Here is a 12108-nt window from a genome sequence, read left to right as displayed (position 1 = left end):
CGAGAGTAAGCTGCTGGAGGATGATGTTATTATCGTTTGATCGTTTGATCCAGGGGACGGTGCTCTGCTGGATTCGGCCCAGTAAGAGCAGGAGATGTCTGAGGACGGGCAAAGGCTGAGCCTAAAGAAAGGGCCTGATCTTTCTAATGTTGTATAAAGCAAATCTGCAAGACCGGGCAGTTCCCTTTCAAGGGAACTTTGAACTGTGTCCTCTATGAGAGGATGTTCCTGTAAAAAAGACAACTGACTAGCTATCTTTCTATGGGTTAAAGGACGTCCTCTCTTAAAACTCCCTCCTTGCCATCTCGCTTAGATGGCAGGGCATATGCAGCAGCAGGTCAGGCTGTAGCTTCGTTGCGCACGATGCGGTGCTCCAGGCATATTAGGCTGACCTGCTGGAAGACCTGGATAAAGGCCTGATGAGGTAGCTGAGTTTCGCTGCACCACAGATCTCACTCTCTGTGTTACTAAGCATGGCAGCTATAGTATGTATTGAGAGACATCTGTGGGTGAACCTGGCAGATATCGGGATGGAAGAGAGGGGCTTTTTTCTCGATGCGCCGGTTTCGCCTTCCGAATATTTTTTGGTGACCTCCGTTGAGACGGTGGTCGAGAAGTTCAGGGAGGCAAAGGCACGCTCAGCGGCCTTCAGTCCTTCATTTCACGATGGTCCAGGTCTAAGCCCGAACAGCATAGGGGTCCTGGTCCGTCTCGGTCTGAGGATCAGAGATGGCAACAGAAGGCTAGTGTCGCGGTTCGCGCTCCTCCCCCGCCTGTGGGTAGGGGTAGAAGGAATCGCGGGTCAAAGGGAGGTAGGCAAGACCTAGGGATGTGATCCAGACAAGGCATCAGCGCTTTCGTCCAGATCAGAGTGATACTTGAGTATCTACTCGTTTCCTTCGGGGGTCTTACATCTGCCCTTAGCTCCTAATTCCCCTATAACTATATATATATGTATATATATATATGTGTGTATATATATATATGTGTATATGTATATATATATGTGTATATGTATGTATATATATGTATATGTATATGTGTATGTATATGTGTGTATATATATGTGTATATATATGTGTATGTATATATATATATATGTATATATGTGGCTATGTGTGTATATGTGTATATATGTATATATATGTATGTATATATATGTATATATATGTATATATATATGTATATATGTGTATATGTGTATATATGTATTTATATATATATTTATGTGTGTATATATGTGTATATATATGTATGTATATGTGTATATATGTGTATTCCCTTGAAATTTGAAATTCCCTTGAAAGGGAACATCTCAGGTTACCTATGTAACCATGGTTCCCTGAGTAGGGAACGAGACACTGCGTCCTCTAGGCTTCCTGCCATGCTTCGAACGCAAGCTTCAGACGAAGAAGTGAATGACATGTTCTCCTGGCGCCTATTTATTCTATAGTCGCACCGGTAGTGACGTCATGGGCTGTCGCCGGCCAACGTGTTGTTGGTGTTTTTTCAATGTATGCTTCAAACACGGGTCACGACGAGGCATTCCCCATAGCGAACCCTAGAGGACGCAGTGTCTCGTTCCCTACTCAGGGAACCATGGTTACATAAGTAGCCTGAGACGTTTTCTGTGATCTTGAAGTGCAGACTGAAGGAAGTGAAATTCACCAAATATGAGCGTGATGGCGAGCACCTCGAAGAAGGCCAGAAACATAAGAGACACCACAGCTGTGTAGTGATCCATCAGCTGAAACACATATATCCCACCCTGCACACACACAATATTATTTCACTACATATGCAATGGAAAATGGAAATGGCCTTTAAGTTTTTCAGTAATACTATATCATTTTTATCTATGGAAGAAATATATGTTTGTTATGGTGTATTTAATGGTATCTAAACTTCAGTAGCAAAAACAGCAGTTTGTAAGTCTGATTCATTTCAGTAAATCAGTTCAAACTGTCCATTTCAATGCATACATTTTCATTATATACACATTAAAACTGGTCCTCCAGCTGTTCCTTATATGTACATTTAACTTTTCCGGCCTCTTATTGCTACCTGTCCCAACTTTTTTGGAATGCGTAGCTCTCATGAAATCCAAAATGAGCAATATTTGGCATGACATTTCAAAATGTCTCACTTTCAACATTTGATGTATCTATTGTGAATAAAATATAAGTTTATGAGATTTGTAAATTATTGCATTCCTTTTTTACTCACAATTTGTACAGTGTCCCAACTTTTTTGGAATTGGGTTTGTAGTTAAAATATGTAGATATTTTGCCTCTACTAAATCAATTCCCTAGAGAAAAATAATATACTAAAATGTATTTGAAATACATTTATTTCACACTAAGTATACTACAAATGCATTTACATATTTGTGTATTTAATAAAAATACCTTGCAATTGTATTTCTGGTATACAAATATGGTATACTTAAGGTCTGCTAAATAGGAACAACAAATTTTGTACTTAATGCACTTTATTTGTGTGGAAGTAGAACTGAAGTCAAACTAAATATATACTGAAGTATATTTGATTCTGCTAAAGTGGAAATATTGAAATTATACTTCAGGTACATTTTCACTATCTTGCATTCAAAGACTGATATTATTTAAAGATCAAACAATCCTCATCAATAGTGACATTAAAACACATTTTAGACTTAATATTAAGAAATGTGCATTGTGCACAAGTAATACTCCAAATACAGTTTAATTATAATTTTTATATCAGTAAGTCTCAAGCGATATGTCAGTAAATAATTTAATAGATATGAAATAAATGTATTTTAAATATATTACTGTTTTACTAGGGTTTTTACTCGTTGAATCAATTTATTTATAAGCTCTAAAATTGTTTAATTTCAAAAATATACTGGGGGAAAAAAACTGAGAAATACTGGGACATAATATCCTTCATTTGTTTTCCAAGAGTCAAGTGTTAACAGTTCCAGGAACAGTCTTATACTCGATCCAAGTATAACAAAATCTCAACTATAAGAACACATTACTTGTTTATGAAGTGAAACTAGATCATATTTACCCTGGTAATGTGAGGGATCCCAAGCAGAAATCCAACACTGCACACCGCCAGAACAATCAGCTCCTTCCTCTTAAAAACGTGCAGAACTTTCTTGCCAAAACCGTCCATGATGAAAGTTACAGCCACTTCCACCATGGCAAACTGCACAGTGTACATGTAAACATATAATAGGTCAAACTGCACAAACACATGTTTGTAACTCTGTTGAAAAACCTGGTGAGTTGGGAATTTCCCTTTTTCTGATCACCTTTCCACACACAAGAACGAGACATTTTCACATATTATACTGCTCCATCTAAACACATGTGGCATCGATTTTCCAGCTGCACTCTTATCTCTCATCTTGCTAGCAAGATTGTGTTGACCCTGACTCCTTTACAGTTGTGTCTTTTCTATGTGTGCAACAGCTTTTAGGACCAGTGATCTTGGTCCTTAAAACTCTGAATTATGTTTATTGGCAGTACAGAAACATAGCAATAAAAGCTGTGACGCAATCATAAAGTGAATCTTTTTTTAGCTCAAGAGATTCATAAAATGTCCTGCTAGATTTCTGCTTGTCAACAAACCTAGAGAACACACAAGGACATGGGAGGACTGGGATGCACAGCTGCAGAAATGAACGAGACAGTTGAAAAAAAATAAAATAAACAAATCTGCCATCTGTGGCCTATCAAACTTTACCAAGGCCGCATTATGTTTATACTTTGCACAGAAGACAACTGCAGAATGCACTGTGACAAAACTGATCCGATAAGGTGGACAGAATGCAAGGAATTGTTGATTATAAAGGCTAAAGACATCAGTTTAGCACTTTTTGAGAGAGAAAACAAGAGCGTGTCCTGTGTGAATGGCTTCTTAGATGGTAGCTACCTGTTTTATGTGGGTATTAGACAGAAAGGAAGCTTACTAGGGATTGAAATTGTGTTTTGAGGCCGATTCTACCTGACTGTCCAATCCAAGGCAGAGTAACATGATGAAAAACAGAGGAGCCCAGAGCTGAGAGACTGGCATAGTGGAAAACACTTCCGGATACACCACAAACACCAGACCAGGCCCTGCAAGAAAACACACCCACAATGTCACTCTCTTGGCCAACAAGGAGAACCAGATCTTTCACTGTTTTGGAGAATCGAATTATTGTTTTCAGATTCCAGTAAAAGATTAGTACTCTCAGCTCCGCTTGACAAATTTTGTCATATTTAATTCCATTTAAATTCTGCACTTTTTCACCAAAATCAGTGCAGAAATTAAAAAAAAGAAACAAACAAAAAAAATAATAATAACACAGGAGATGGAGACTAAAAAGAATGGGAAAAGAAGCTGGAGAAAATAATTTTTAATTTTCAATGGGCTCTCTTGAAAGGTTAGTTCACCCAAAAATGAAAATTCTGTCATTAATTACTCACCCTCGTGTTGTTCCAAACCCGTAAGACCTTCGTTCATCTTCGGAACACAATTTAAGATATTTTTGATGAAATGTGAGGGCTCTCTGACCCTCCCATAGACAGCAAGGTAACTACCACGTTCAAGGTCCAGAAAAGAACCAAGATGATCGACAAAGTAGTCCGTGTGACATCAGTGGTTCAACTGTAAAGTTACGAAGCTACGAGAATACTTTTTTGTGCAAAGAAAACAAACTTTGGACGTGCGATCACAACAGTACCATGATGCGAGCGTGTGACCACGCCGCCACTGACCTAGATGTCATTACGCCGGATCTGGGTCAGCGCCGGCGCCGCCACACGGTGGTAGTGTCGTGAACGCATTTCCAAAGTGATGCAGTAGAGACGAAAATGACAGAATTTTCATTTTTGGGTGAACTATTCCTTTAAGGAGAGAGAAGAGAGTGAAGGAACAAAAGTGACAAAGACATTAAACTATATGTTATGATGAGAAATACTCCGCAAAGCCACTGAACAACACAACTGTAATTGTATTTCTCAGAAGAAATAGATAAAGGATGACTGGGTGAAATCTTGCTGATAAGATGAAAATAGTTGAGGCAGGAAGTAAGTGCATACTCAAAAAATAAATAAATATATCATACAAAATATGATATTGAACAGTGTGCGAACTCATCATTTTTGTTAAGCATAACATTTTCCAACAGCAGTCCAGGTTTCAGAGGGATGGCAGCATCTGTGTTATCCTTGAGGTCTTAATGGGTTAAACTGGTGGAAATTGATGGACTCGGATGATAACATGTTTTACTAAACTGCTGTAATATAAACACAAAAAATATTATGATATGGTAAACTGCTGTGAAGTTCTCTTGAGGGCAGCTCAACTCAAGGACATGCTTTTATCAGTTTTTTGTTTTCACATTGTTCTACTCAGCCTACCGTGGCACATTTCTTCCATGAATAGTCCCTTTATTCTTTTTCTCTGGCCTAATCCTATCCACCCTTCACCTCCTCTCACACTTATCCTCTCTCTGGCAGTACGGAACAAAAACCTTTCTGAAAAAAAGCTGGAATTATCCCACTGCATTCTCATTTCATTAGCTTGCATGGCGTTGACATTGACTTCCTTAGGCCTGTTTTGTGCATCAAAGGTTTGATTATTTATTTATATCAGTGCCCATATTCATAGGTCACAGAACAAGACACTGGCAATGTAAAAACTGCTGTGTAGATTAATTAGGATTTGGATGTAAATGTGACTGCCCTACTCGGAGCATTTGATTCCCCACAGAGCACAACAGCAAAGAGCACATCAAAAAGATAGCAGAGATCCTTTGTGATCCTCTGGTCCTTAAAACTATATTGTGATTCTTGGCCGTACAGAGACACAGCAATAAAAGCAGACAGTAAAAGTGGGTTCAACAAACCTTGAAATGCACAAGGACAAAGGAGGACTAGATTCACAGCTGCAGAGACTGATATTACAGAAAAAAGGAAAACAAACTTACCATCAGTAGCAATGTCATCTACAGGTAGGTTGTGAATGTGGGCCATGTACCCAATGGCAGAGAAAATAACAAACCCAGCCACGATACTAGTGGCTGAATTAGCCAGAGAGACGATATAGGTGTCCCTGTAAAATAAAAGGCAAAGAGCAACAAAGAGAATGAATCATGTTTTCCTGGAAGATAACAGACCCTTTTAGCTCTGATCAGTATAAAAAGCTTACAGGCAAATAAAAAGGAAGGTTACAATTTGAAAGCTACACATTTTTTGTGTTTTTTTTATTATTTTAATTCAGTTTTATATTTACTTAGATACATTTAATTAAATAATCTTTTAAAATGTAAAATGTTAACTTGTTATTACTAAACCTGAGGATGTTGTTGTTGAACTTGTTGTAACTGGCCATAGATATCATAGAACCAAAAGAGATGCCGATGGAGTTAAAGATCTGAGCAGCAGCATTGACCCACACCTACAACATAAGTTTAACAAACACATACAAGCACAGGGTTTTAGTTTTGTCCTGTGTTTTAATAAAACATTAACAGGAATCATATTTCACGTTTTCTTTATTATATGGGGAAGTCGTGGCCTAATGGTTAGAGAGTACATAAGTTTAACAAACACATACAAGCACAGGGTTTTAGTTTTGTCCTGTGTTTTAATAAAACATTAACAGGAATCATATTTCACGTTTTCTTTATTATGTGGGGAAGTCGTGGCCTAATGGTTAGAGAGTCGGACTCGTAACCCAAAGGTTGCGGGTTCGAGTCTTGTACTGGCAGGGATTGTAGGTGGGGGGAGTGAATGTACAGGGCTCTCTTCCACCTTCAATACCTCGACTGAGGGGGTTTTAGGCACTCCGCTTCGTGTCGTGCCTAACAACGCCCCTTAGCTGTTATAAATTCACTGTAAACCTCGGCTTCTTGGGGCTTATTGCTTTAGTAAACCACCACAATTCCCACAGTAATGCTGTTGTTTATCAGTGGTACTACAGTAATGATGTGGTAGCATGTAAACCGCTTCTAGTTTGTTTTTAACACAATGTGACTTGAATGGTTTTCACATGTGATCTCACCTGGACTTCCAAGAGTTTACTCCAGTTTGGCATGAGAAAGAAGAGAATGCCATCTCTTGCTCCAGGCAACTGGACATTATTGATCAGCAATGCAAACAGTATGAAATAAGGGAACGTGGCAGTAAAGTACACAACCTATAGACAGATGGATTTATATTTGTGATAACAAGGCAAACACATGTGCGCACACACACACACACACCTATATATAGATAGATATATAATTATTTTACATGATTATATTATTTTTTATCAATTATTTTATTTCCGTCAATTTCTTGTATTCACCTAAAATATGAAATATGTTAAATACGGTTACTTTTACAGTTGACATACTAAGCCTTATAGTATACACACCAACATAGTGTTTATCTTTAACTATCCATTTGTAGTTTAAACATGCTATTGTGTGCCATATTAAAGGCTTAATTTAGAAATGATGCGAGCATTGAACTCGGACCTTTCCGGTGGATTTGACTCCTTTAAAGATACAGAAATAAACAATGGCCCAGGCCAGGACTAGAAGGCCAAAGAGTTCCCAACGAATCCCTCCAGCATGCTCAATCCCTGTGGTCATTTCTAAAACCTTATGACTGGGGGAATAAAAAAAAAAAAACATTTACAAAGCACAATCACACAACAGAGCAAATCTATATCAGTCTCAGGAGTCTGACATTACACTGACTTGATTCATAGAATAAACCTTAAAATATATTGTTAAAAGGTTCATTAAAGCTTCATTAATGCCCATCATATCATAGGACATTCGTTATTACTACACACAATGAGATGGCACTCTTTAACTTTTTCCAAATGTTCCATTTACATTGATTACAGGAAATTCAACAATACAGAGTGATACACAACCATGACAATACACAAAAGTCAAGCATTCCCACCAAATATGGCATAAAGACCGTAAACAAATTAAAATGTGTTACTCACTCAAAGAACTGTTGACTGGCTGATTTCAGATGTGTGGCATTGCCAGGAAAACCAGTGGAACAGTTGCCAACTGCATTCCATGTGTTGTTGCAGGACTGCCATGGCAATGAGGGGCTGAAAGAGTGAAGCAGGTAGTAGAGAGCCCAGGTCATGAGCACATTGTAGTAGGTGCAGAGCACGTAAGAAATCACCACTGTGGCAAGCCCCACACCTGAAGACAGACAAAGAAAGCGTGAGACACCAGGAGACGCCACCTTGTCCAAGCCTTTCACTGCTGAACAGAATCACATTGGAACAGCGACTAGGGCTCTTCAGAGGCTCTGAAATGTTTCGTTTTTGTTTTAGAAGAAAAAGAATAAAAATGTTGACCTCCAGAAGTACATTTTTAGGCTAACATACAAGTTAAGAACAAAGCAAATCTTCAAGACAGATGTTTTAGGTCAAGTTATATTAAGAGGGCTCTATCTGAAAACATTTCTAAACATACGCTAAGAAAGAAAAACTTTTCAGCAGTTGCTCATGATTCTTGTTATCCTTTTTTATTAAATATTTTTTGGTGGCTGGCCAAAACAACCGAGGCTAATGCAAGATGTTCTAGCAGATTTGAATCAGAAAGCCTTTTTTTATTGAGGATTGCATGAATGAATCAATTAAGGCGATTCAATGTTATGCTAAACTTTAGATTTCAAATTTGAAAGTTGCACAACACTTAAAAGGATAGTTCAGCCAAAAATGAAAATTCTGTCATTAATTACACATCCTCATGTCGTTTCAAACCCGTAAGACCTTCATTCATCTTCGGAACACAAATTAAGATATTTTTGATGGAATCTGGTTCATCCGCAATTTTACGAAGCTACAAGCAAGAAAAGCGCAAAAAAAAAAAACTACTTTATTCAACAATTCGTCTCCTCCGCATCACCCTGGTGCCATTTTGGATAGTATCAGCTGGACTTAAACAACAGCGTATGCTATTCTGTGTCAGCTGCGTCACACGGATACGCTGTTTCCGTTCAGATCAAATCAACAACAACGTAGGAAACAGACCCGGCGGGTTTTTTTTCTTTTGTGCACAAAACGTTTTCTCGTAGCTTTGTATAATTGCGGATGAACCACTGATGTCACATGGATTATTTTACAGATCTCCTTGCTCCGTTTCTGGACTTGGGAACATTTCAGTTACCTTGCTGTCTATGGGAGGGTCAGAGAGCTCTCAGATTCCATCAAAAATATCTTAATTTGTGTTCCGAAGATGAACGAAGGTCTTATGGGTTTGAAACGACATGAGGGTGAGTAATTAATGACAGAATTGTAATTTCTGGATGGGATAAATGCAGAGCACTAATTCAGAGTATGGGTCACCATACTTGGCCACATGTCACGTCACTTTCACTTAAATGTTCATTGAGGTCCATAATTTAATTGGAAATCCACAAATTCTACACACAATAAGAAAGCACTCTTTCCAATAACTTTTCCAAATGTTCCATTTACATCGAATATGAAAAGTCAACAATACAGAGTAATACACAACTATAATCAACCTCTGACAAAAAGTCAAGCATTCTCACCAAAAATGGCATAAACATTAAAGACAGTAACCAAATTAAAGCTGTTACTAACTCAAAGAACTGTTGACTGGCCGATTGCAGATGTGTGGCATTGCCAGGAAAACCAGTGGAACAGTTGCCAACTGCATTCCATGTGTTGTTGCAGGACTGCCATGGCAATGAGGGGCTGAAAGAGTGAAGCAGGTAGTAGAGAGCCCAGGTCATGAGCACATTGTAGTAGGTGCAGAGCACGTAAGAAATCACCACTGTGGCAAGCCCCACACCTGAAGACAGACAAAGAAAGCGTGAGACACCAGGAGACGCCACCTTGTCCAAGCCTTTCACTGCTGAACAGAATCACATTGGAACAGCGACTAGGGCTCTTCAGAGGCTCTGAAATGTTTCGTTTTTGTTTTAGAAGAAAAAGAATAAAAATGTTGACCTCCAGAAGTACATTTTTAGGCTAACATACAAGTTAAGAACAAAGCAAATCTTCAAGACAGATGTTTTAGGTCAAGTTATATTAAGAGGGCTCTATCTGAAAACATTTCTAAACATACGCTAAGAAAGAAAAACTTTTCAGCAGTTGCTCATGATTCTTGTTATCCTTTTTTATTAAATATTTTTTGGTGGCTGGCCAAAACAACCGAGGCTAATGCAAGATGTTCTAGCAGATTTGAATCAGAAAGCCTTTTTTTATTGAGGATTGCATGAATGAATCAATTAAGGCGATTCAATGTTATGCTAAACTTTAGATTTCAAATTTGAAAGTTGCACAACACTTAAAAGGATAGTTCAGCCAAAAATGAAAATTCTGTCATTAATTACACATCCTCATGTCGTTTCAAACCCGTAAGACCTTCATTCATCTTCGGAACACAAATTAAGATATTTTTGATGGAATCTGGTTCATCCGCAATTTTACGAAGCTACAAGCAAGAAAAGCGCAAAAAAAAAAAACTACTTTATTCAACAATTCGTCTCCTCCGCATCACCCTGGTGCCATTTTGGATAGTATCAGCTGGACTTAAACAACAGCGTATGCTATTCTGTGTCAGCTGCGTCACACGGATACGCTGTTTCCGTTCAGATCAAATCAACAACAACGTAGGAAACAGACCCGGCGGGTTTTTTTTCTTTTGTGCACAAAACGTTTTCTCGTAGCTTTGTATAATTGCGGATGAACCACTGATGTCACATGGATTATTTTACAGATCTCCTTGCTCCGTTTCTGGACTTGGGAACATTTCAGTTACCTTGCTGTCTATGGGAGGGTCAGAGAGCTCTCAGATTCCATCAAAAATATCTTAATTTGTGTTCCGAAGATGAACGAAGGTCTTATGGGTTTGAAACGACATGAGGGTGAGTAATTAATGACAGAATTGTAATTTCATATATTCATATATATATATATATTCACTATATGGACAAAAGTATTGGGACACCCCCTTCTAATGAACAGGTTTCACCACTTTAGTAATTTCCACGAGTACAAACCTTAATGTTTAAGCATATACTGATATTCTAGGGAATTGTGTGCTTCTAATTTTATAGCAACAGTTTGGACAGGACCCTTTTATATTCTAAAATGACAATGCCACTGTGTATAAGGCAAGGTTTAAAAGAAATGATTGATTCAGTCAGTGAGGAAGAACTTGACTGGTCTGCATAAAGCAAAGTCCTAATCCCAGCTGAACACCTCTGGTGTGACTTTAAATGCAGACCTTGAGCCAAAAACTCATCACCAAACACCAATGACTAGTACATATGGGTACAGTCATTTTAGACACTTCCAAAACTGTTGCAACAGAGATGGAAATATAATTCTTAAATACATGAATTATGTTTCCATCTTTGTTGCCACAGTTTTGGAAGTGCCTTTTTCTGTTCTAAAGAAGGGGGTGTCCCAATACTTTTGTCCATATAGTGTATGTACAAGTCATTAGTGTTTGGTGATGAGTTTTTGGCTCTACATTAACATTAGGTCAAAGAGAAACAACCAAAAATTGAATAACTCTGCGCGCTGAAAAGACCGAACACGCAAGAGACCTTCATCCGCCACTGGATACCTTCGTTGGGCCAGGTGCGCGGACCTTACATCTCTTTCAAGGAAAGTCTGTTCACTCGGCGGCCATATTTGCAACGCCTCCGGGCAGCTCATCCAAGACCAATTCCTATCTAAATGAATGGAGGAATCCTGAAATCTCAAACATTGTTCACTGAACTCACAATTAAATTACATATTTTAAATCAGCAACAAAATCTGAAATGAACTGCCCCTTGAATGTTGTTTCTTATGCTCAAATAGCATTTAAAAAGCTTATTTTTATGACTGCTCATTGACTTGATTTTCTTCCATGTTTTGATACTCGCTTTAAATACATGGATTAGCTATCATCACTCTCTGTGAATCTTGGAATTATTTTGTATTCCTTTCCCAACGTCTAAATGGAATGTTCTCTAGTTGTTTCAGGCCTGAATAGTTGTCACGGCAGAGAAGAGTCAGGATCCAAGTGCGAGTGCAAAAAGTTAAGGCTAAGGTCACCCAGCTTCCCTCAGTACCTTTAAAGAT

General features: G+C 38.3%; 1 protein-coding gene across 1 annotated transcript in view; it reads right to left on the bottom strand.

Annotated features, from left to right (window-relative positions):
- The window catches only part of LOC107597273 (sodium- and chloride-dependent GABA transporter ine), a 25113-nt gene that overhangs the window by 8066 nt on the left and 4939 nt on the right, over positions 1 to 12108 (bottom strand). Inside the window, exons 3-10 of the mRNA XM_016288273.1 lie at positions 9610 to 9820; positions 7502 to 7634; positions 7042 to 7176; positions 6332 to 6435; positions 5966 to 6090; positions 3997 to 4109; positions 3055 to 3195; positions 1669 to 1768 (exon numbers count right to left, since the gene is read on the bottom strand). Coding sequence (XP_016143759.1) covers positions 1669 to 1768; positions 3055 to 3195; positions 3997 to 4109; positions 5966 to 6090; positions 6332 to 6435; positions 7042 to 7176; positions 7502 to 7634; positions 9610 to 9820 — 1062 coding nt within the window. The remainder of the gene's footprint in view (positions 1 to 1668; positions 1769 to 3054; positions 3196 to 3996; positions 4110 to 5965; positions 6091 to 6331; positions 6436 to 7041; positions 7177 to 7501; positions 7635 to 9609; positions 9821 to 12108) is intronic.

Source organism: Sinocyclocheilus grahami, unplaced genomic scaffold (genome assembly GCF_001515645.1).
Source record: "Sinocyclocheilus grahami isolate Dianchi unplaced genomic scaffold, SAMN03320097.WGS_v1.1 scaffold230.1, whole genome shotgun sequence".
Lineage (NCBI taxonomy): Eukaryota > Metazoa > Chordata > Actinopteri > Cypriniformes > Cyprinidae > Sinocyclocheilus > Sinocyclocheilus grahami.
This window is presented reverse-complemented; position numbering and strand designations above follow the sequence as displayed.